Source organism: Terrapene carolina, unplaced genomic scaffold (genome assembly GCF_002925995.2).
Source record: "Terrapene carolina triunguis isolate 2854851 unplaced genomic scaffold, T_m_triunguis-2.0 Scaffold93, whole genome shotgun sequence".
Classification (NCBI taxonomy): Eukaryota; Metazoa; Chordata; order Testudines; family Emydidae; genus Terrapene; species Terrapene triunguis.
In genome coordinates this window covers 31043577-31070352 of record NW_020664444.1, presented here as the reverse complement: position 1 = coordinate 31070352, position 26776 = coordinate 31043577, and the positions used below count along the sequence as shown (strand labels likewise).

General features: G+C 43.6%; 1 protein-coding gene across 1 annotated transcript in view; it reads left to right on the top strand.

The window, feature by feature from the left end:
* The window catches only part of KIAA0556 (KIAA0556 ortholog), a 190311-nt gene that overhangs the window by 105612 nt on the left and 57923 nt on the right, over window positions 1-26776 (top strand). The window contains exons 15-16 of the mRNA XM_029911288.1: window positions 24557-25288; window positions 26564-26772. Of these exons, the coding sequence (XP_029767148.1) occupies window positions 24557-25288; window positions 26564-26772 (941 nt within the window). The remainder of the gene's footprint in view (window positions 1-24556; window positions 25289-26563; window positions 26773-26776) is intronic.

The following is a 26776-nucleotide window of genomic DNA, read 5'->3' as shown; positions in this document are numbered from 1 at the left end:
CGGACATACCCTCCGTGTGCGATGCCTTGGAGAGGCCCACATTCCACAAAAGTGTACTTTTTGCTAGCAGCTAAAAGCCAGATCTCCAAAAAGCCAGGAACTAAAGTTGAAACTACACCTGGTGGAGGGATGCAATGAACTCCCGTGGCCGCCAACATCACACAAAATCTACCTCTTATGATAGGGACTGGAAAAAGTTTGATTTGTTTGGAAGGAAGACCTACTCTTCATTGACCTTGCAGTTCAGAATTACAAATTACCAGGCTTAACGGCGAAATGCAACCACAAGAACTACGCCAAACTTAATGCTTTTATTGACCACCTGCCAGAATCACAACGAGAACAGTTTCAGGCCATTGTATATGAGGGGCAGTTAGTGTCGAGAACAGCACTCCAGACTGCACTAGGTGCTGTGGATACAATGGCCCGCTCGGTATCAACAGTGGTCATGATGCGATGGACACATCATGGTTATACCTTTTGGGGCTCCCAAAGAAGGTTTAGATGATGGTAGAGGATCTCCCTTTTGAAGGCACAAAATTGTTTGCCGTTAAGACTGATGCATCACTCCACATTCTCAAAATTGTAGAGACACATTATGGTCATTGGGGATCTACACACTGGGTCAGAAAAGGAAATTTAGTCCTCAGTGTTCCCACAAATGATGTCAGCCCCAGTCCCCTCCACAGCGCTATTATGAACCACAACAAAAGAAGTCTACATTTCAAAGGTGTAAACCCTCACCCCCTCAATCTTCAACATCAAAACCTTCCACCTCAAAACACCAGTTTTGATGTCTTGGTCAAGGCTCTGAGAGACCACTCCCTAAAGCATTAGCTGCAACTTTCAGACCTTCCACATCCCTTTGGATGCTGTCTTGCTCTGTTTCTTCAAAATTGGGAACACATATCTACCGACAAATGTGTTTTGGATATTGTCTCCAATGGATACTTTATCCACTTCACCTCCCTCCCCATCCCCTCTTCAGGGACCTTTCTTACGAGAGACTGTTAAGACAGGAAATAGATCACCTCCTATGCCTGGAAGCCATAGAACCTGTTCCGGTACATCTCAGAGGCAAAAGATTTTTATTCCTGATATTTCCTGATCCCCCCAAAAAGAGGAGGTTGGAGACCCATACTGGACCTCAGAGCACTGAAGAAGTACATGAAGGCAGAAAAACTCAAGATGGTCACACTAGCAGTGATTATTCCATCTCTGGAACAGGGAGATTGGTTCTCAGCCCTTGACCTCCAGGATGCATATTTCCACATACCCATTCTACCATCCCAAAGATAATTCCTTTGGTTTACCCTGAGTCAGGATTATTACCAGTACAGAATACTTCCTTTTGGCCTCTCATCGGCTCCCAGAATGTTCTCCAAGGTCCTTTCCATAGTATTGGCTTATCTACACACCCTGGGGATTATGATTTACCCATACTTGGACGACTGTCTCCTCAGGGCCCACTCCTTCAAAGATGCCCTACGAGTCACCCACGGAACTATGGACATATTCATGAAGCTGGGTCTACAAATTAATGTCCAAAAATCGACCTTAACTCTGGTACTGTGTTTGGAGTTTATAGGGGCCAATCTCGACTCACTGCAAGCAAAAGCACTCCTTCCGCAACACAGATTTCACAGCTTGCCCACGCTCATATAGACAATTCAAGCCAGCCCACAAACGTCGGCCTGACATTGCCTCTGGTTTCTGGGACATATGGCAGCAAGCACATTTATAATATCTCATGCCAGACTATACATGAGGTTTCTTAAGGCATGGTTCAGATCTGTTTACAGACCAAAGACAGATTAGACAAATGCCCTCCAGGGTCAAACACTCCCTGGATTGGTGGAAAGACCCAACAAATGTCTGTATGGAGGTCCTGTTCACACATCTCCCCCAACATTGTATCCCTAATTGGCTGGGGAGCACATCTCAACAACTTCAAGTGTCAGGACAAGTGGTTGCCCATGAAGATAACTCTCCACATCAACCTCCTCGAACTCAGAGTGGTCAGAAATACTTGTGCTCACTTTCTTCCACTGATCAGAAATAGGCACACAAAAATTATGACAGACAACATAGCGTGCATGTATTACATAAATTGTGAAGGGAGTGCAAGACCATCCTCCCTATGCGCAGAAGCGCTAAAGCTATGGAACTGGTGCATTCGCCACAATGTTTTAATATCAGCGGCTTATCTACTGGGAGTGCAGAACATAACAGCAAACAGTCTCAACTGCAAGTTCTCACATGACCACAAGTGGGAAATGAACCCAACAGCATATTCTATCAATGGGTACCCCGACGATAGACTTGTTTGCTACTTACCTGGAAATGCCCACTCTATTGCTCCAGAGCCGGCCTCGGGAAACACTCATTAGGGGATGCTCTCCTTCTTCCATGGGACAAAAGCCTTTCTCCCATTCCCTATGCTGTTCAAGGTCCTGATAAAAATAAAAAGAGAAAAAGCAAACATCATTCTGATTGCTCTCAGCAGGCCAAGACAGATGTGTTACCCGTATCTGACACAGCTGGCAACATGTTCCCCAATTCCTCTTCAACCCACCCCTTACCTCCTTTTGCAGAACAAAGGACAAACTCTCCATCCCAACCTGTGGATCCTCTGTCTCAAAACTTGATTCCTTCGTGGTTCCAACACATAGAGATCTGCTGCTCCAAGGAGGTGCAGGAAGTGCTACTACACAGTAGAAAATCGGCTACCTGACACACTTACCTGCAGAAGTGGACTATGTTTCAGGTTTGGTGCAATTCCAGACAAATTACCCCGGCATCTTCCACTCTCCCCATGGTATTGCACTACATACAGGATCTCAAGATGTCAGAGCTGTCCCTCAGTGCACTCAAAGTACACACTGCAACCATAATGGCTTTCCATCAGCAAACAGAAGGATATTCAGTTTTCACCCACCCAAGTACAAAGAGATTCCTCGTGGGCAATGTCTGTCCCCAACCCAGATATCCCACTCCAACATGGGACCTAAATCTAGTTTTAAAGAGCCTGACTAGATCACCCATTGAACCTATGGCCTCTTGTTCGCTTTCATACCTGTCAATGAAGATGGCATTTTTGGCGGCCATCACCTCGGCGAGGAGAATAGGGGAGACAGCAGCACTAATGGCTCCCCCCCCCCCAGTATTCTTTAAAGACAAGGTTATTCGTAGGCCACATCCAAAGTTCATTCCCAAGATGACCTCGTCTTTTCACATAAAGCACCTGATTCACCTACCAACCTTTTCTCCTAAGCCTCACTTTGATAATAGGGAGGCTATACTGCATATGCTAGATGTTAGGAGAGCCTTAGGGCTGGTCTTCACGGTGGGGAGATCGACACTGCTTCAATTGATGCAGCAGGGGTTGATTTAGCGGGTCTAGTGAGGACTTGCCAAATTGACCGCAGAGCGCTCTCCGGTCAACCCTCGTACTCCAGCTCCCCGAGAAGATTAAGGTAAGTCAATGGGAGAGCATCTCCCGTCAACGCAGTGCAGTGAAAACACCGGGGGAAGTCAACTTAAGCTATGTCAACTCCAGCTACGTTATTCATGTAGCTGGGGTAGCATAACATAGGTCGACTTACCCCGGTAGTGAAGACAAGACCTTAGCCTTTTATCTGGACAGGATGAAAGCCTTTAGGAAATCTCCTAAGCTTTTCCTCTCCATTGAGGAAAGGTCAAAAGGCATAGCAATATCAGCCCAAAGACTCTCCAAATGGTTCTCAAACTGTACTAGCCACTGCTATCCTGCTCTCAATGTGTTACCTCCATCTGGAATCTGCATATACTCGATGAAGTGGTTTCCACCTCTGTCACCTTCCTCAAGAATGTTCCAATCTCAGAAATCTGTAGGGCAGCGACTTGAGCATCTGCTCATTCTTTTGCAGAACACTATGTGATTACTGGAAACTCTGGAAACATGTGATTACTGGAAACACCTACAATGGTGCACCCATAGGGGCACACATCTCGAAGAACCATCGTTACTACACAAGGTAACTTCCTTTTATGGTCCTCTTCTCTTTCCCCTGAGACAAAGTCAAAGATTAAGGAACATCTGTTTGAGAGAGACAGTCTGTTCGGTTCTAAAACAGATGAGGTGTTGGAAAAGATTAAAGAAACTAGATCTATGGCAAGATGTCTAGAACCCTTTCAGTCTTTCAGACAGAGAACTCCATCCTCATTCAGATACCAGAGACAATACAACATTTTCATAGTCTTTTTATTACTCTAAAAGAAAACATCTTTATCAAGAACAGCAACAACAGCATCCTCCTCCTTCTCAGTCTCAATTTAGGAAAAGATTCTCCAAACTCAAGATGAGACTGAAGTACTTTTCTATGACTTCTTTTTGCCTAATATTAGACCTCAGGTTTGATATTACAACCAAGAGCTGCAAACGAACCTTAGATGCTCATTGTCTACCCTGGGGAGACTGTCTGTCTGATTTTTACAATACATGGCAAAACATCACTATGGACAGATGGATTTTGGTTCAAGACTATTCCACTCTCCCTTTCCTTCCCTTTTCAGGGACACCTCTCACAAGAGAATTCTCAGAGCAGAAATCCATTCTCTGCTTCTACAGAGCAATAGAGGAAGTCCTGGAGGATCTCAGGAATCAGGGGTTTTATTCTGGTTCCTAAAATGGATGGAGGTTTCTGATCGATCCCAAATCTGAGAAAATTAAACAAATACATTTGGAATTTTCACTTCAGGATGGTGACTCTTAGTTCAGTCATCCTCTCTCTTTCTGATCTAGATTAGCTTGGTGCTCTCTATTTAAAAGATACTTACATCCACATTTCCATTCAACCATCTCACAGAAACTACCTTCATTTAACCCTGGGACAGGTCCATTTCCAATACAAGGTTTTCTGATTTGGCCTTTCTACTCTACCTTTGGGTTTTACAAAATGCCTTTCTGTAATAGCAGCCTTCCTGAACAGAATGCATTTTTGTGTTCTCATATTTCAGTGACTGGCTTCTGAAAGCTCATTCCAAAGTTGAGTTGAACAAAGTCATTCTCTTCACGCATTCCCTATTCCAAAAGTTAGGTTTTCCAACAAACAAGAAAAAATCATATTGCGCCCAATGTAAACAATTCTTTTCATAGCAGTAGTTGTCAACTCCACAGTAATGAGAGCATACCTGGCAGAGAAAAAATTCCAAAAACTGAAATCCAGCTTTCTCCAGAAATCACCGCAGGAAGTACTATTCTTCCTCATCCTTCTGGGTCTTGTGACTTTAACAACATCTGTTACAGCTTACACAAGATTCAGAATGAGACCTCTGGGTTTCAAGAAATTTCATTCTCACAGTGCATAGCATGTACATGATGCTTACAATCCAAGGAAAGTTTGGAATACTTTTCTATGGTGGATGAAGCCCAGAAATGTACTGAAGGGAATGATGTTCAACCCCCCACCTCCTTCAGTAATAATTACAACGGATGCTTCCAAGACAGGTTGGGGGCACATTTCAACAAATTATTAACAGGGGGTCTCTGGAATCTGCAAGAATTGCAAATTGACATCAATGTTTTGGAATTAAAGGCTATCCATTTAGCACTCAAATCCTTACTCCCTCAGATTCAAGGCTCTGTGTTGCAAGTTGCCATCAGCAATGTGTCAGCAGTGTATTCTGTAAACAAACAAGGAGGTGCCCATCCATCACAACTTTGCCGAGAAGCAATAAAACTATGGAACTGGTGTATATGCATGAAATTTATCCAACTGTGATGCATGTAGCAGGATCTAACAATAAACTGGCAAACCAACTAAGCAGAGACTCTTCTCAGGTTCACAAATGGTCTCTAGAGGAATCAGTGATTCAAGACATTGTCAATCTTTGGGGATTTCCAAATGTAGATCTCTGCCATCAGCCTCAATACCAAATGCCCTCACCTTTGTTTGAGAGAAGAGATAGACACTCAGTCATTGATGGATATGTTTCTCATCAATTGGGGGACAGATCTGATGTATGCTTTCCTGCCTTTTCCATTATTGTTTAAGGTGGTAAAAAAGATCAGACAGGACTCAGCCAAAATGATACTCGTTGCTCCAGCATAGCCAAGACAGCAATGGTACATGAACTAGTTTCTCCTCTACAAAAGGAAATTCAAACACTTACCTGTATTGCCATATTTCCTATCATAAAAATGGGAAGAGTGCACCATCCAGACCCTCAATCACTACATCTCATGGCATTGGCAACAGGACTCTGACAAATTTTGAGAACTCTTTTTCTCTTGAGATGCAACAAAATGGCAGATGAAATTCAATGTTGCTAAATGCAAAGTAATGCACACTGGAAAACATAATCCCAACTATACATATAAAATGATGGGGTCTAAATTAGCTGTTACCACTCAAGAAAGAGATCTTGGAGTCATTGTGAATAGTTCTCTGAAAATATCCTCTCAATGTGCAGCGGCAATCAAAAAAGCAAACAGAATGTTGGGAATCATTAAGAAAGGGATAGCTAATAAGACAGAAAATATCATATTGCCTCTATATAAATCCATGGTACACCCACAACTTGAGTACTGTGTGCAGATGTGGTCCCCCCATCTCAAAAAAAGATTTATTAAAATTGGAAAAGGTTCAGAAAAGGGCAACAAAAATTATTAGGGGTATGGAATGGCTTCAATATGAGGAACGATTAATAAGACTGGGACTTTTCAGCTTAGAAAAGAGATGACTAAGGGGGTATATGATAGAGGTCTATAAAATCATGACTGGTGTGGAGAAAGTAAATAAGGAAGTGTTATTTACTCCTTCTCATAACACAAGAACTAGGGGTCACCAAATGAAATTAATAGGCAGCAGGTTTAAAACAAACAAAAGGAAGCATTTTTTTTCACACAATGCACAATCAACCTGTGGAACTCCTTGCCAGAGGATGTTGTGAAGGCCAAGACTATAACAGGGTTCAGAAAAGAACTAGATACGTTCATGGAGGATAGGTCCACCAATGGCTATTAGCCAGGATGGGCAGGGATGGTGTCCCTAGCCTCTGTTTGCCAGAAGCTGGGAATGGGCGATAGGGGATGGATCACTTGATTATTACCTGTTCTGTTCATTCCCTCTGAAGCACCTGGCATTGGCCAGTGTCAGAGACAGGATACTGGGCTAGATGGACCTTTGGTCTGACCCAGTATGGCCGTTCTTATGTTCTTAGGTACTGCTTAATTCTTGAAAACAATCTACTAGAATATGTTATGATATAAAATGGAGATTTCTACTTTGGGTATCAGATAAGGGTTTTGATCCAGTATTTGCTCCTATTTAGTGTATTTTAGAGTACTTGTTTTTCCTAACAAATAAGGGATTATCCATCTCATCGTTTAGAATGCATTTAGATGCAATAGCAGCTTTTCATAATCCTGTGGATGGTAAAATCAATTTTTTCTTGTTATATTGTTGAAAGATTTTTAAGGGTCAGTTGAATCTTTACCCACCAGTTTCTCCATGGGACTTAAACCAAGTGTTAACATTTGAACTTTTATCAGCTTGATATTTATTTCATCTTTCCATTAAAACAGCCTTTATTATAGCGGTTACATCGGCTAGAAGAATTAGTGAATTTTATGCCTTGATGGAAGACCCTCCATTTACAATTTTTTATAAAGCTAAACACCCACATTTTTTTACCTAAAGTAATTTCTGATTTTCTTGTTAATCAATGTATTAACCTGCCAATACTCTTTCCAAAACTTCACACTCATAAGAGTGAATTAAAGTTACATTGTTTGGATGCTAAAAAAGTTCTGGCTTACTATTTAGACAAAACTAAAGTGTTCAGACCTCCCAACTGTTTATTTCCTATGCAGATAACTTAAAGGGAAAAGTGGTGCTTAAGAACATAAGAATGGCCATACTGGGTCAGACCAAAGGTCCATCTAGCCCACTATCATGTCTTCCGACAGTGGCCAATGCCAGGTCCCCCAAATAAATAAAGCCAAGCACCTCTCTGCTAAGGGACAACAGGCCCAGCCAGAAACTGCTGCGCAGGTCCCAGCGAGATTTGAACTCATGACACCTGGTTTACAAGACCAGTGCTCTGGGTCAGACAGTTCAATGAAGTGAGTTATAAGAATGTTTCACGTTCTTCTCCTCCTACTATTAAAACACATTCTACCAAGGTAGTTTCTACTTCAGCAGCATAGACCTATTTCATTAATTGAAATGTGTAAAGCAGCCACATGGAGCTCAGTACATACTTTTACTAAACATTATGCATTAGACATAGCTGCTAGTCTGATGCACAGTTAATCTAATGTACAGTTCTTCAACCTCTATCTCATTGGGATACGTTTACACCATACATTTACTATGTACTGCTGACCAAACTATCCCAAAATATTGCCAACTTTGTAATATATAAAAACTGGACATTCCAGCAGGAGTGCTGGAACCTCCCTTGCCCAATCCCTTCCCCTTGAGGCCCTGCCCCGCCCCTTCCCCCAGGCCTCATTCCCGCCTTGCCTCTTCCCCCGAGGCCCTGCCCCTGCCCCAAGGCCCCACCCCTCATTCACTCCTCTTTCCCCCTCACTCCTGTCACTCGTTGCTCTTCCCCATCCCCTCCTCCCTGCATGGGTCGAGAGGGATTTGCCTGCAGAGCCAGGGCTGGGAACTGCAGACGCCCAACGCAGGTAGGAGGTGGCCCTGGCTAAGTAGGGGCTGGCACAGGTGATGACTCGATGCTTCCCTGCCTCCCCTGCCTGCAGTAACCGGACTTTGGGTGTCCGATCAATAGAGTTGACCGGACACTGTAAGGTCCCCTTTTCGACTGGACAACACCATTCATGGCTGCTGGTCGGTGCATATCCCAGGAGTGTGAATATGCAGAGTCCATCTTGAAGAATCTCGGTTATATGTAGGTAACCTTCATTTCTTGTGAGAAGCTGCTCAGGGAGGAAGTGGATTCCCTTCTGAGGAAGTGGGCTATAGAAGAAGTTCTGAGTCAGCCCTGTGGAGAATGCTTTTACCTCAGGATAAGGAATGAGAATGCTTCTTCATAGCAAATAAAAAGGAAAGCTTTAGATCAATTGTGGATCTTAGAAAGCTTAATAAGTGTATCAGGACTTTCAAAATCCAAGTGCTAATCTGAGCTCCATCTTCCCTTCCCTTTCTGTGCAAAACTAAGGTGGGACTATCAGTTTAAAGAATGGCTACTACAGTAATCAAACCATCCCATTGCAAGTTCCCACACCAAGGATGTTTATAAAGCAACCAGCTGTGGTAGTTACTTACTTAGGGCCTTGGGTACACACACAAGTTGTACCACTTTAATTATACTGATATAAAGTGGTACAAGCTCCCTACTGTGTATGTAGTTATACCACTATAAAATTGCTTACACTGGTAGAGCTTATTCCCATATGGAAAGAGGGATAAACTATACCAATATAAACACTTTTATGCTGGTATAATTGCATCCACACTGAGGGTTGTACAGGTATAACTATTTTGGTAAAAAAATAAAAATCACACCTCTAATCGAAATGGCTATTCTGGTACAAAATCTGCATGTAGATCGGGCCTAATATTTAAAATGGTCAGTAATGTCTTTTCTTATCTAGATGGCTGGCTAATTTGGGTCTTGTCCACTCAGGCTGTGAGTTATAAGTATTCCTTGGAGTCAGCTTGCAATCTATTGTAATCACTGAGGCTGCAGATAAACTGGGAGAAGAGACAACCCTCCTAACTGAAGAAAGGTACTTCAGCATCCACCGGTCTTGTATGATGTTTAAGGACAACCCTCTGCAGACAACTCCAATAAGGAGGGAGAGGTCTCTGACTCTGACCTTAGAGCAAGCCCAGCAGGAGAAAGAGGGCAATTCTTTTCTCATCTGTGGCCACTGTTCTCTTGCATTCTAATAATCCATGGAATCAACCAAGAAGCCAAAGGACAGATACTTGCAAGACTACCTTCAGAATCTGCCCATTTCCCATCACCCTTTATTTAAGAAGTAAACTAGGATGCAAAGAAATGTCCTGGCAGGCGCAAATGCATAAGTAAACAGGTAACCAAATTCTAGACAATTCAGGAATCAAAATATGCCAACAGTGGCGCTGGAACACTTTTTATAGTCAGAACAATTAACGAAACTGTAAAGCAGTGGTCCCAAACTTTTTACCTCGCCCCCCCCTTACTCCTGTCCGTGCCCCCCTAGAGTGGGTGCCGGGAGTGGGGCCGTGGTTCCGGGAGGGGAGTACACAGACAGAGGTAAGGGGGGTGAGGCTGGGGCCACAGCTGGAGGCAGGCTGCAGCACCCCCACTTCCCGCGCCTATGGATGCCACTGCAGCTTCAGTCCTTCATACATCGTCAACAACAGAAAAGGGGTGAGGAACACCGTTTTCAGTTTTTCTCATTTCTTTGACCACATTTATTTGTCTGGACACAACTACATTTTCTGTGAGGTGGTAAAGGTGACTGGCACATGTTTGCAGGAGAGAATCCAATTCAGGCTAATCCCTGAGCTATATAATACAGCTCTATATTTGGTAGACCTAAACCTTTATTTGTTTTATATGCCTAAATTCCATTCATTTAATTCTAGGATGTATTTTATCCTATATAAATCCTTTAATCAGATTTTGTATTATTTTAAGAAATTGAGACCCACTTGTAATGAAGCAGACAGAATATATCGTTTAACCAAGGGGCTGTGACCATACAAAATAAATGACGTCCCTACACTGAGAACAAAAGATTGGACCAGTTCACAATATGATCATGTAAAGCTTATATCATTGGATTATATTGTATTTTACCATAGCCTTAAATCTTTGTTTTGGTGATGCATAAATTAAATAGGGAAAAAAATGTTAATGCAGCATTGTTGAGAAATTAAGCACCAAAAAGGCAGGAAATGTGATAATTGTGGTTCCTTCAGTAATATTAAGTTGACCACATTCCATATCCTGGGTGTTTTATGTTATAACATTTAATAACATAAAAAGTAATCTATCATTGCTGTTGGGGGTAAAAGTTGGGAAACCAAGTCACAAGTCCACCCAATTTAGGCTTAATCAATTGTCACCTTTAATTCTCTCTGAAATTGTATAGATACCATCACTTACAGTATGTTGTCACAGGGTTGACTCACCGTAGGAGCTGCCTCCTCCTGGTGGCTCTGGGGATTAGCTCTTGCCAGCCGCTGCTCTCCTCTGGTGGTGTCTCTGCTAGTCGTCTGTTTCACCCTGCTGCCCCTTTCACTCCTGGAGCTGCAGCTTCCTGTTCGTGGCTTGGCCCTCTGGCCAGGTTACTAAGGTCCTCCCCTTCCGAGGTAGTCAAAGTCCTTCCGGACCAGCTGTCCGGCTGGCATCTCCTGCGCTCTGTGCCACTTCCCAGTAGCTGGTAGGGGAACCCAGGTCCACCTTCTACACTGGTTCCAGCCCAAGGACCCTATGACAAGCAGCCAAGGTCTGTACGGTCCTACCCCTTGCTGCTGGTTCCCTGGGCTTCTTCCTACCTATCTGGCTTCCTCCTCTTTCTTGGTTCACCAGCCCAGGTTCCCTCCTCCTAGGCAGTGAGTGTAGACTACTTCCTTGCAGCCTCTTGCTGCTCACAGCTCCTGGGCTTTATACAGGCCCTTCCTGTTCCTGCCCAGCTGAGCCCCCTTCCAATTTGTGGACTGCTCCCTGTCTCCTTCTTCAGGTGCAGCCTGGGCAGTTAATTGGCCTGCTGAGCCACTTTAACCCTTCCAGCCTTTGTGTGGGGTGTGCACTCCATCACGTGTGGACATACATTTATGCCTGAAAAATAATAACAGTCAAGACAGAATTGGTAAATGGGCCCAAGTTACTACATTCTGGACACTAAGGCTAGGTCTACACTACAGCGGGGGGGTCGACCTAAGATACGCAACTTCAGCTACGTGAATAGCGTAGCTGAAGTGGCGTATTTTAGGTCGACTTACCTGGCTGTGAGGACGGCGGCAAGTGGACCGCTGCTGCACCGCCGTCGACTCCGCTACCGCCTCTTGCCGCGGTGGATTTCTGGAGTCGACGGTAGAGCCATCAGGGATCGATTTTATCGCGTCTTCACTAGACGCGGTAAGTCGATCCCCAATAGACCGATTGCTACCCGCCGGATCGGCGGGTAGTGAAGACGTAGCCTCAGAAGACTTCCACCTTCCATGATATTTATCACCTTCTCTGATCCCTTAGTCTGGTCCTTCAGTCCCATTCTTCAGTTTCTGGTCTGGTGTTTTTCCAGTTTTGACCCATGTTCACTTGGGTCTTTTATCCATTTCTACATTACTGATTACTTAATCTTTCTTCAATTAACATTTAACACATCAGACCTTTGGATTTTAGGTATCCTGTACATTATGTATGCACAAGCTGTAGTCACCTAATGTCCTCATTTTTCATGCTGATTTGAAAATTCTAGGTCATGTTGCCCTGGGTCACCCTGTTTCTAAGTCCAGAAAAAGGGAGTTTTTGCTTATCGTTATATGTTTGTACCTCTTACTTACACCTTCCAACACCACACATTACTTGTCTTGCCAACAGTATCATTTTAAACAAATCAGCAAATTATATCAGAGAAAAATTAACAAAAAATACACTTATGCCATATACTCCAAGACCTGAAGAAGAGCTCTGTGTGGCTCAAAAGCTTGTCTCTCTCACTAATAAAAGATATTACCTCACCCACCTTGTCTCTCTACTATTCTGGGACTGGCACGGCTACAACTACACTGCATATTATATTTCAGTCCTTCTACCAACTGATGCTTAGGTACCTGCCTATACAGCCACTGATAGGACTTGGCCTGTGTGGCCTCAGCATGGATGAATACCCCTACCAAAGGTATGTCATAGTGCACCTGGAATTTCCAGAGGAGGTTGCTGTGGTAAGAGAAGAGGTGGACACCGCTACATTAATATGCCCCGACCCTGAAGAAGTCTCTGATGTCTCTGTGGTGATGGGACCAAATGCAGTCTCTTCAAGGTACTTGCCGATTACTGCAGACAACGATCATGGAATCAATACCTACACACCCTGATGATTCATGCACTTTGTGCTACAGCCTATAGAAGAATCGAGGACAGTAAAAAGATGACTGAGCTACTAACGAGAGCACTGAGGTACATGGGCACAACCCCCTTAGTGGTGCCTTCAGTTACTGAGAGAGAAGTACTTGTCATGCGTACCTGCCTAAAAGGCAGTAAAGGGGCATTAGCAATGGTAGAGCAGCCAGCTGAAGGAGGGCTCCCTGAAAGAGTGCTGGTCCCCAGTGGAGGCATAATCCTATCTGCTGAAGCCCAGGAAAACGCGATTCTACTGATTGCTAATGAAACCAGCCATGATGTTGTTGTGAAACAAGGGCAGAAGGTAGCAGACCTCTTTGGGCCCGAAATTATCATGAAACCCCTGTGTGAAGCCAGGGCTCCATCAATAGACCATGCAAAGTTTGACTTTGGGGATTCACTATTGTCTGAGGAGTGGAAGGATCACTTGAGGAAGAAACTTTATGAAAGATCCAAGGTATTCTCACTATACGAGTGTGTTGTGCAAAAGGAATGGAACATAACATCAGACTACAAAACTCCCAACCCTTCAGGGAGCGATCTAAGAAGATTGGTCTCTCAGAGATGGAGAACGTGCAACATTATCTTCAGGAGCTGATTGCACATGGCATCATTGCAGAATCCTGCAGCCCATATGCCTCCCACATTGCGGTGGTCTGTAAGAAGAATGGGAAAATCCGGATGTGTATCGACTACAGTACCCTAAATAGGCACACTGTAGTTGACCAGTACAACATACCTCAAGTACAAGATGCCTTGGATTGTTTGCTGGGGAGCCAGTGGTTCTTGGTGTTGGATTTTCGAAGTGGATACCACCAGATCCCTCTGGGAGAAGAGCATAAGGAAAAGACAGCCTTCATCTGTCCTTTAGGTTTTTATCGGTTTGAACATATGCCCCAAGGAATTTCTGGAGTGCCTGCCACATTTCTATGTCTTATGGAGAAAGTTGTGGGAGACATGAACTTACTGCAAGTCTTAGTTTATTTGGATGACCTGACTGTATTTGGAAGAACCTTGGAGGAACATGAAGAAAGACTTCTTAAAGTGCTAGACCAGTTGGAAGTCTATGGACTGAAGCTTTCAATTGATAAATGCCAGTTCTGCAGAACATCATTCAAGGATGTGGGTCATGTTGTGCCCTAAGAGGGTGTGAGTACCAATCCAGATAAAATAGAAGCACTCACTACGTGGCCCCGCCCAAGTAATTACAGAGAGCTCAAGACCTTTCTCAGATTTAGCAGCTACTGTCACAGGTTTGTGAAGAATTATGCTACCATCATAAAGCCTCTGAATGATCTCACCAGGGGATGCCAGTCCGGTAAGAGCAAATCTCAGAACAAGGGTAAGGGGGACGTCCCTGAAGTCCCCTGAGCAGAGAACTATTGGCCCTTCAAACCTCTTTGGACCCTGATGGGACGAGATACATGAAAAGGTTTTTCGAGAAATCATTCAATGGCTAACACATGTCCCAGTCCTCGTCTTTGCTGACCCAAGTGAGCCTTTTATCCTACATATGAATACCAACTGGGAGAGCAGTCCTGTACCAGAAAGCTAAAGGCAAATGTAAACCTCTGGCCTGTGCCAGCCTAGGACTGTCTAATAGCAAGACTCACTACCCCATTTTGGAGGTTTTGGCCTTGAAATGGGCTGACACTGAGAAGTTTCAAGATTACTTGTATGGGGCTCAGTTTCAAGTGTAGACAGACAACAATCCACTGACTCACATATTAACAAGTGCCAAGCTGGATGCCACAGGGCAGAGATGGATAGCCACCTTGCCTAGCTATGAGTTCAGCATTCGGGACTGATCAGGGAGAAACAATGTAGATGCAGATGCATTGTCCCAGCATCCACAGGCACTGGAAATTGCTGTGATCCCTACAGATGGAGTGAGAGCTATTTGCAGTATGAGCTGTCAAGAATCAGAGGCCCAGGAGAATCTTTATGGTTGTATAGCAGAAACTCTGGGTCTGTCCCCTGGAAGTGTGCCATCTGCCTCAGTGAACTATATTGTATTGGACCAGTCTCCATTGCCCATGCTCAATGCTGCAAAAAACACAGTTGCAAGATACCGATATTCATGACACACACTTGCTAAAAGAGAGGGGCAAAACCCAGCTGCAGTGATCCCTTCTACCCCTGAGTGTATGTTACTAATGAGAGAATGGAGCAAACTAAAACTGATTCGGGGAGTGCTGCACCAAATCACAGCAGATAATTTACATAATCCACAAATACAGCTAGTAATACGAAAAGAGTCTTCCCTGCATGACGACTTTGGACATTTGGGAACGGACAGAACCCTGGAACTTATTCATAGTAGATTCTATTGGCCCTGAATGGCTGAGGATGTTTGCAGGAAATGTGAGACATGCACTCAGTGTGTTCAAAGGAAAACTCTGCCCACTAGAACTGCATATCTGGAGAATATCTCTAGCAGCAAACCTTTGGAGCCTGGTGTGTATTGATGTATTGTCTTTATGAGTGGACAGAAAAAATATTGGAACATTTTAGTAGTGACTGACTGCTTTACATGGTATGTGCAGGCATGTCCTACATGCAACCAAAAGGCCACCACTGTTGCTCAAGAGTTGTGGGAGAAATAATTTTCAGTGTATGAATTCCCAGCACAGAAACACTCTGACCAGGGACGGAGTTACCTTCTGAAGAAGTTGCTGAGGATGGTGGGAATTAAAAAGTCTGGGACAAACTGCATTATCACCCCACAAGGTGACCCTAACCCAGAGTGGTTTAATTGAACTCAGTCGAATATGCTAGGGATTTTACATCCAGAACAGAAGGCAACCTGGAGCCAGCATGTTGCATTTTTGGTGCATGCCTACAATGCCACATATAATGATGCTACAGGAGTCACTCTATATCCCCTGACGTTTGAGTGAGAACCAAGATTACCCATAGACTTGTACTTCAGAGGATGGAGATAGCTATGAGATGCATCAGCAATATGACTCCTGATTAAGAGAAAAGTTGTGGGACGCTTATTGCTTAGCTATGGCTGCAGCCTTCAAGAACTCAGACAGTAACAAGCACCGGTATGATAGGGTGAGTTCAGAAGAGCTCCGGCCAGGGGCCAGAGTCTGTTGTGAAATTGAGATGTTGCTGGCAAATACAAGATAGCTGAGAGATGGAAGGCATTACCTTCCACCTGGTGGTGGAAACACTCAGGGATCTGCGGTCTACAAGATTAAACCTGAAATGGAGCCTGGGCATATAAAGACAGTACATAGAAACCTCTTACTACCTGTGGGGGAATTAGTAGGTGCTCTTGGGACTGGGTGGCAAAAAGGTGCTGGACCAAAGCCACTACCCAACAATGCAGTGGTCCCCCTGGGGCTAACTCACCCTTACTTAGTGCATCTGAGAGGGACTCTGAAGAGGCGGCCACTACCATGGTGTATCCTATGGTGAAGACCAGATTCTGGCCACAATCAGCAGAACCTAGTGAGAGCGCCACTTCTTTGATCCTAAACCCCATGGTGGAAGCATTGGGGCCTGTTGCTGACATACCCAAGCCACCAATGAGACCAGGCTGGGATGATGACTCTGCCCCATCATCATTCCCAGACCTCCTTTAAGAAAGACAGGCTTGTGATGACACACCTAGGTTGTTGGACAGTGGGGACATACAGATGGAAAGTGTCCCTGGTGCCATGGACCCTCCAGTATTAAAACAAGAGTTGCAGGGGCCTATGTCAGTAGCTGAGGGACCCTCAAGGGAACCCTCACCATCCCTAGCCCAAGAAGAAGTCCCCCGTATGCCTCCAATGCCCACTCTCCATAGGCATGACAGGGTTTTAAGGCCAGTAAACAGTTTAACTTACGATGCACCTGGAGTGGTTAGTGAAGAACAATACACTTAGCTCACAGGCTTTCGGCAGCCATAGTAGGCTTCCTCAGACCCTTTGAGGAGAGCTAGTGGACTTGGTATAATATGGAGTGCGATTTGCTGGAACAACAAATGCTTGGCTGAGGGAAGGATGTAAGCAGGGTCTGAATGAGCTCTCCCCTGACATCTAGTGACGCACTGGGGGGACTGGGGCGGGAGACCATGCTTGCACAGACTCGCCTACTCTGCCTAGGTGCACAGCATGATGGAGTACTCTGGAGCTACTTTGCCAAAATGATCACTTTTGACTGGTGTTGGGTTACAAATCCCGTCAGTATGGAGTGCAGTGGTAATGAAATGTTGTTATCCTTATTATGAGTAAAGGGCAGCAGAACTACTTAGCCTGCCCTGATTGAGGGGGTCACCCTGAACTGAAACTCACTCACTTAAGCAGGGGGTAGGAATGTCAAATCCTAGTGGAGAGAGGGGGTAGGTGCTTCTACCTGGTGGTGTGGACCCTACCTAAAGAGTCCTAGACACCATTTGACCTTCCCTTCTCCAGTGTTTAAAGACAGCTAATTCGACTCTGCTGAGAGACATCATTTCTGTTCAGTGATTACCAGGGCTGAATCACAGATAAGCAGGTCTATGTCTTAAACCTGGTGGAGGTACAGTGGTGAAATGAAAGAGAATGCAGAGGCTGTACTGGCAATGAGCTTCTCTGTTACCCAGAGAAATCACTAAGAGCTGAAGTCACTGAAGACCCGGGTTAAGCAGTGGAACCTCAGAACATGGCATCACAGAAGTGGCAGTGAGCATCCAACAGCAGCAGCACACGACCAGCGGTAGCAGGGAAAAGCAGCAGAGGCAGAAGTAGTGGCAAAGAGCCAGTTGCAGAGGAGCACAGTGACCACAGAGATGTTGCTCGATGCTCCCCCTATCCTCAGCGTGTGGGAGGTGAACCCTGTGAACACACCTCTGAACTCTGGGTCTTTGATAACCAAGGACAGCCACCTGTGAGTGGGTTGCAGTGGCGGGAGAGAGGAGTGATGTGTTCAAGAGACATTTGTTGGTCTGACTTTCCCACCACAAGGTGGGAAACTGGGACAAAGGACACTGCCCAAAGCACTGTTGGGTTAGGGTTGCCTATGGACACATGCTGTTGAATGTGGTTGTGGTGTTTTCCCAAACTAATGCTCGGTTTCCTTACCCTTTAAATAAAAGTTCTTTTGTTATACACAGACTTAGCGAGTGGGGAAGTATTGCCTCTTAGAGGTGCCATGGGGTGGTGATAAGTTTTTCCAGACTACTGGGTGGGGGCTTGAGCCAGTTCTGTTCTTTATTGTTAAAAGAAACCCCTGGATGTTGAACCTGGACCTTATCGCTGCCAGCTACCTCTGGCAGAAGGGTTACACTGATGATCATCAAAGGAGAAAGAACAATAACTGTCTCTGTCTGAGTAGATTGTCAGTATAACTGCACACTCTCCAACCTTCATCCCCACTTCTTCACGGTCTCAGTTATGGATTCTGATTAAGTGGACAGGAGGTGGGATGGAGTCATTGTTGTGGCTCTCTACGTAACCTTGCAACAATATTCAGGGCCATAAAGAAGCATGTGCCCAGCAGTCTTGCCAACGTTTGTGATTTTGTCAAGAGTTTCATTATATTTGGTGTTTTTTTCTTAAAGCCCCAGCTCCTAGACTCCTGGGGTTATGTGAGTATAGTAACTCCTCACTTAAAGTCGTCCCAGTTAACGTTGTTTCGTTGTTACATTGCTGATCAATTAGAGAACATGCTCATTTAAAGTTGCGCAATGCTCCCTTATAACGTTGTTTGGCAGCCGCCTGCTTTGTCCTCTGCTTGCAGGAAGAGCAGCCCGTTGGAGCTAGATGGTGGGTGCTTGGAACCAGGGTGGACCAGCAGCCCCACTATCAGCTCCCCACTCCCCTAAGTTCCCTGTGCGGCAACCGCCCAGCAGGCTATCAATTGCTTGCTGTGCAGGGGGCGAGAAGAGGGAGGTTAATGTCAGGGTGTCCCCCTCCCCCCTGCTCCTGACCCCCTGTTTACCACATCTCTGTAGAGCAGGGAGGGGGGACACAACAGGGCTCAGGATGGAGGGAGCTTGCTGGCAGCAGCTGCTGTCTCAACTTGCTGATGTACTTAGAGTGGAGTCAGCGTACTTAAAGGGGCAATGCGCATCTCTCTCTCTCTCTCCCACACACAGCGTCTGTGTCTGTCTGTCATTCTGTCTCCCCTCCCTCCATTTGTGCTGCTTTGTAGAGTGTGAGGCTACATTAACAACAATGTGTTAATTCTTGAGGGCTCAGCCGATTGCTAGTTCATCATTTAGCAGTGAAGCATTCCCTGGGAAATATCCCAGCCTCTGGCTTCACAATCATCATTGCTGTGTCCAGTATTAAATTGTTTGTTTAAAACTTATACTGTGTGTATGTGTGTGTGTATATATATATATATAATCTTTTGTCTGGTGAAAAAAATTTCCCTGGAACCTAACTCCCCTCCCCCATTTACATTAAATCTTATGGGAAAATTGGATTCACTTAGATTGCTCGTGCGGGAGGGATAGCTCAGTGGTTTGAGCATTGGCCTGCTAAACCCAGGGTTGTGAGTTCAATCCTTGAGGGGGGGCTACTTAGGGAGCTGGGGCAAAATCAGTACTTGGTCCTGCTAGTGAAGGCAGGGGGCTGGACTCGATGACCTTTCAAGGTCCCTTCCAGTTCAAGGAGATAGGATATCTCCATTAATTAAATTAAATTAACATCATTTTGCTTAAAGTTGCATTTTTCAGGAACATAACTACAACGTTAAGCAAGGAGTTACTGTATGTCAACTTTCATTTTCTGTAAAATGTAAGACTTCATGGTTGTAGAGAAAATCTTACAGGTATGACCCTTAAAGGCTCAAAAACCTAAGGCAAATAAACAGAACCTGATATTTTATTATTTTTAAAAATCTGATTTTGGGGACCTAACTCATGATTTTTGAACATTTGGAGTTGGAAAAACTGACATAGCTGCAGTGACCAGTGCTTTCTGGAAGAGTCTGACCTCTAAATCTAGCCCTGCTAGTGTTCTCACAAGCATAGTGACTAGTAAGTAACTTTGTCATCCATTATTCTGTGGGGCCTTTTAAGGTAACCTTAACTTTGAATTTCAAGTTCCCTTTTAAAAAAAAAAATCACAAACGTTATTTTTTCTCTAAAATTATTAATATTTACAATCTTAACTCCAGCTTAATGGGGTTTTTGGCTGGGAGCTTAATTTATTATTAATTGTATAGTGCTATATTTGTCTGGTGCTTTACAGGTATGTCAGAAAGCTGGTCTCTGACCAGAGCGACTTACAGTGTGCATAGAAATGAGACACTCAAAGGAAAGGGGAGGGAAACAATAGGAGACCTTCTTTTCCTTTAATATTATTATTAATATTACAGTAGTTCCTAGAGACCCAGCCATCATTAGAATCCCATTGTACTAGTCACTGCAGAAATACATAGTGAGACAGCTCCTGTCCTGCAGAGCTTACAATCTAAGTAGACAAGACAGACAAAGGGTGGGAGGGGAAACAGAGGGGAAGTGAGTTCCCCAGGTCACACAAGAAATCGGTGGCAGTCCTGGAAATAGAACTCAGGTCTTCCGACTCCTGGTCCAATTCCTGCTCCACTAGAACACCCAACCCCCATTATTCCTTGCCTGAGAATTGTATTCCCTCGCATCAGATTGTGTGTGCTCTATCACTGTACTGGCTATAGGCCTAAACTTGCATTCACATGCAGAAAAAAGCTCCCCCCAGGAGTCTGTAACCGACTCCGAGGATACACTCACCCTTGTCTCAGACTTTCTCCATGTTCCAACCTCTGAGTTAGCATCTTGTCAGCACTTTGAGGTGCCCCCCCCGTGCACTTATCTTTATGACCAAAGGCTACAGCCATCCTTATGTTCAGAAGTCAGTTCCTTCATTACAATTAGAATGCCTAGCAGTGATTAAACCCAAGTTTTCAGTTTGTTTTCATTTTCAGTTTTTTAATTAAAAAAATTGATAGAAAGGAGAATACAGTAAATAAAAGTTAAATTGCTGTATAAGCACATGCCTGATTAATATTGCTGCCTGTTCTAGAAATGTGTTTACAAAGTATTACACTGTTATCTCAAAAATACTACATAGTGTAAAGTCATTGGTTCCCACACCCTGACCTCCAATGATAGATCCCTAGCATAAAGGTTATGTTCCACTCCCCTGGCTGTGTGAGTGAGTCTGTGGCTTGTTGTTTGTGCCAAACTCCTCCATCCCCCCCAGAAGAATATTTTTAACCACATCAGGCCAATGTAGTGTGACAGGGTAACTCATTTTTCTAGACACCCCTAACAAATCTAATGGGTTTGAGCCCCAACCTCTTAATGTCTTTTTCTTGCCCTGCTTAGATCTCCATTAGTTCTCATTACCTTTCACTGAAACATGTATAAATGATTATAACCAATGTGAGGCCCAGTCAGTGGATTTGGGCAGGATCATTAGCTCAACCTCCACTGGTGAGCGGTTTGCTCAAAAACACAAGTACAATTTATTCATATAGCAAGTGCATGAAAGTTTAGCTATCTGACACAAAAATATAACTCCAATGCCTAGATTCAGCAGCCTATCAAAGAGTCAATGGAAGTTCTGATTGGTCAAGCAATATGGCAGAGGTGTGGCTTGCAAGCCACATGTAGCTCTTTTACCGTTAAAGTGAGGCTCACAGAGCCTCCCCCACAATCTCCACCTACCACACTTGGGGGATGCACTCAGGACCTCTGCCTTGCAGCGGGGAGGGAGGGTGTCTTGGGGCTTCTGCCCAGTGGGGAGGAAGGTCTCAGGACTTTAGGCCTGCGGGGCTCACCTGTGGTGGCTTGGGGCTTCAGCAGGACGGGGGCTGAAGTGCCAAGCCCTGGGAGGTGCAACCCAGGTCTCGAACTTCTGAAGCTTGTCGTATGCAGCTCGGCGGGTCAGTATCTTTGGCCACCCCTGCAATATAGGATAACACCCTATAAGATCTTCTATTATAACAAATTATTGTGTCTTCTATCAGTCTGCATTTACCATGGTGCTTTTATTTAAATCCCTTGATTCTTTATGTACATATTTTTCCTGAAAAGAAAAATAAATTTGTTTTGAAATAATTAAAATCTGTACAAACCGCAACCAAAAAGGTTGCTGGAAAAAAGCATGGGATCCAACATCCGTTCTTTGATCCACATTGTTCAGTATATGATGCACGTGCAGACCACTCCTGGCAATAAAAAGTGAATATAAAAGCAAAATAATAAAAGGTAATGCTCAACATCTCTGTGTGAAATTCTAGAGCACTCTGGGTAGGAGGGTGCGGGTTAACAATTAGCATTTCATTCTTTATGAATACTTCAAAGAGCAGCTTCCTTTTATGCATCTGTACTAGGGCTGTCAAGCGATTAAAAAAATTAATTGCAAATAATCATGTGATTTAAAAAAATCAATCACGATTAATTGCATGATTAATGGCACTGTTAAAGAATAATAGAATACCATTTATTTAAAATGTTTGGATGTTTTCTACATTTTCAAATATATTGATTTCAATTACCACACAGAATACAAAGTGTACAGTGCTCACTTTATATTATTATTTTTGATTACAAATATTTGCACAGTAAAAAACAATAGTATTTTTCAATTCACCTAATACAAATAATGTACTGCAATCTCTTTATCATGAAAGTTGAACTTAGACATGTAAAATTATGTACAAAAAAAACTGCACTCAAAAATAAAACAATGTAACATTTTAGAGCCTGCATGTCCACTCAGTCCTACTTCTTGTTCAGCCAATTGCTCAGACAAACAAGTTTGTTTACATTTGCAGGAGATAATACTGCCCACTTCTGTTTACAATATTACCTGAAAGTGACAGCAGGTGTTTGCATGGCACAGTTGTAGCTGGCATCGTAAGATATTTACGTGCCAGATGCTCTAAAGATTCATATGTCCCTTTATGCTTCAGCCACCCTTCCAGAGGTCATGCGTCCATGCCGATGATGGATTCTGCTCGATAACGATCCAAAGCAGTGTGGAGCGATGCATATTCATTTTCATCATCTGAGTCAGATGCCACAAGCAAAAAGTTTATTTTCTTTTTTGGTGGTTCGGGTTCTGTAGTTTCCGCATTGGAGTGTTGCTCTTTTAAGACTTCTGAAAGCATGCTCCACACCTCGTCCCTCTCAGATTTTGGAATGCACTTCAGATTCTTAAATCTTGGGTCGAGTGCTGTAGCTATCTTTACAAATCTCACATTGGTACCCTCTTTGCATTTTGACAAATCTGCTGTGAAAGTGTTCTTAAAACGAACATGTGCTGGGTCATCATCCAGACTGCTATAACATGAAATATATGGCAGAATGCAGGTAAAACAGAGCAGGAGACATACAATTCTCCCCAAGGAGTGCAGTCACAAATTTAATTAACACTTTTTTTTAAACGAGCATCATCAGCATGGAAGCACGTCCTCTGGAATGGTGGCCGAAGCATGAAGGGGCATACGAATGTTTAGATTATCTGGCACGTTAATTCCTGGCAATGCTGGCTACAAAAGTGCCATGTAAATGCCTGTTCTCACTTTCAGGTGACATTGTAAATAAGAAGCAGGCAGCATTATGTCCTGTCAATGTAAACAAACTTGTTTGTCTTAGCAGTTGGCTGAACAAGAAGTAGGACTGAGTGGACTTATAGGCTCTAAAGTTTTACACTGTTTTGTTTTTTTGAGTGCAGTTATGTAACAAAAAAAAAATCTACATTTGTAAGTTTTATTTTTTTGATAAAAATATTGCATTATGATACTTGTATGAGGTGAACCGAAAAACACTTTGTTTATCATTTTTACAGAGCAAATATTTGTAATAAAAATAAAAATATAAAGTGAGCACTGTACACTTTGTATTCTGTGTTGTAATTGAAATCAATATATTTGAAAATGTAGAAAAGCATCCAAAATATTTAATAAATTGCAATTGGTATTCTATTGTTTAACAGTGTGATTAATCTCAATTTTTTAATCACGATTAATATTTGAGTTAATCGCGTGAGTTAACTGCGATTAATTGACAGCCCTAATCTGTACCTTTATACAAAGCTGCACCAGTATAGTTGCACATCTGTCTCACTACAGTCTCTTGTATACTACAATCCAAAGCCCATTGAAAGCCTCCCATGATTTCAGAGGCCTTTGGACCAAGCCCGTACTTAAAATTTGCATGATGATCCTGTAATTGACTTGTATTTCCATAACAGTGCTCAGCTGATGATACTCAGGCAGCCTTAAAACTTGGATTCCTTCCTTTTTTTTTTTTTTTTTTTTTGCTGGTTTGTGTCTCAACATAAACAAAATAATTATGTCAATAAAGGTTAAACACTAAGCTGGGAAAGGGAGTCAGAGATTTTAACCTTGTGTGATGAGAGAAGCAATGTAATAGCAGCATTAGAACAGAATGCTACAGCAAGAGCACCCAACATAACCAACACAATGGTCTACGTTTGATAGTCTACATTGTGGGAATTAGTTTCTCGTCATGTCTACATATATAAAGATTTATCTTGGATTTTATTTTCAGATGAAGCCCTTTGTGTCAATGGCCTAAAAAACTTCAGAGCTGGGTGGCATAGTGAACAAGAACACACTCTGCAGGAGTCATGGAACTCCCTTCTAAAGTTCAATTATTCTCACCGTGGGCGAATCTCCAACATGGATTTTCAAGGGGATATCTTTGATGAGTTTCTCCATCAGCAGAAAATCAGCCGGCATGGAGAACATCAGCTTGTGAGGAAAGAAGGAATACAAGTGCCACCAAAAAGACAAGAAGAAAATTACATGGAGACAGATGATGGAAATGATTTTAAAATCCCTGTTTTGCCATATGGACAGCACTTAATAATAGACATTAAATCCACATGGGGAGACAGACACTATGTTGGTCTTAATGGAATTGAAGTTTTTAGTTCCAAAGGAGAGCCTGTTCAGATTTCAAAGATAAAAGCTGAGCCACCTGATATAAATATTTTACCAGCCTATGGCAAAGATCCAAGAGTAATAACCAATCTAACTGATGGGGTAAATCGGACACAGGATGACATGCACCTTTGGTTAGCACCCTTTACTCCTGGGAAGCCTCACCGTATCTATATTGACTTTGTGAATCCCTGTCAAGTAGCTATGATTAGGATTTGGAATTATAATAAATCCCGAATACACTCCTTCCGAGGTGTGAAGGATATTACAATGCTATTAGATGAGCAATGCATCTTTAAAGGAGAAATTGCAAAGGCTTCAGGAACATTGTCTGGAGGTATAGTATGATCCCTCATTTTCTTTGTGAAAACGACACCTGGCTACACTGCTGTTTTTAGCTTGCTAGCTAGAGTTAGCATGGGTACATCTGCATGAGATGGGAATCAAACTTCCCAACTTAAATGTAGATGTATCCTCTGTAAAGAGATTTTTTTTTATATTTATAGCTCCTAGAGTCCCCAGCCAGGACAGGGAACAGACAAAAAAACAGAACATTGTCTCTGCCCCAGACAGCTTATAGTCTTGGGCTTTATTTGTATTGTCCTTGTTTTTATGTGTATGAGATTTTTTTTTTTTACAGATTGATATTTTAGATGCGTTTAAAAATCCTCTGGATTCTCTAGACTCACCTACACTACAATAAAAAATTGTGTTTTAACCTGTTAACTACAATAGAATCTCAAAGATACGAACACCAGAGTTACAGACTTACCGGTGAACTGGACACCATGTGGAACCGGAATTAATCAGGCAGCAGCGGAGACAAAAACAAAACAAAAAAAACAAAAAAAACACACAAATACTGTACTGCCTTGGGGCTTTAGCTCTGGAGCTCAGGGCTTCAGCCATGGGGGGTTGGGGCTGCAGCCGCAAGCGGGGGATCAGGGCTCCAGGCGGGGGAGAGCTCGGGGCTTCAGCCCCATGGCCATGGGTGCACCAGGGCTCAGGACTTTAGCTACAAGGAGAGGACCAGTTTCAGCCCCAGCACTCTCCCAGTAGCTAAAGCCCCGAGCCCCAGTGGGCCCCCCTGGCTGAAACCGGGAGCAGAGTAGCGGGGAGCCCCAAGCCCCGATGCCTGCGACGGGGTTGAAACTGGAAGCTTCTGCCCCAAGCCCCAGCACTCCCCCCCACGTCTAAAGCCCTGAGCCCCGTTGCTCCCATGGGGCAGAAGCCCTGAGGCCCCTGCCCGGAGCCCTGGCACCCCAAAGGTCAGAAGCCCTGACCACCACCACCCTGCGGCTGCAGCCCCAACCCCCCGTGGCTGAAGTCCATAATGTCTTGTTCAGAGTTACAGAACATTTCATAGTTACGAACAACCTCCATGCCCGAGGTGTCCGTAACTCTGAGGTTCTACTGTAACATGACTGTAAACTGTAGCATAGACAAGGAATAAATTGTCCCTTGTCTATGTTACAATTTACAATCATATTAGTTAAACATATTACTCAACGCATGTTAAAACATAGTTCCATATTGTAGTGTAGTGAAGCCTGTTGTTTGCAGTGCTTTCACATTGTGTTTTTAATTCCTAATGTCTTGTTGTGCTTTTCAGCTCCAGAGCACTTTGGGGATACGATATTGTTCACGACTGATGATGATATTCTAGAGGCCATATTCTGCTATGATGAGACTTATGATGGAGAAACTGAAAATGTGTGCTCGCTAAGATATGAGGAAGAGCTAAAGAGACCAAGGACTGCTGATGGGGAGGGAGATGAGAGACCTTTTACACAAGCAGGCTTAAGAACAGATGATAAGCAGGTAG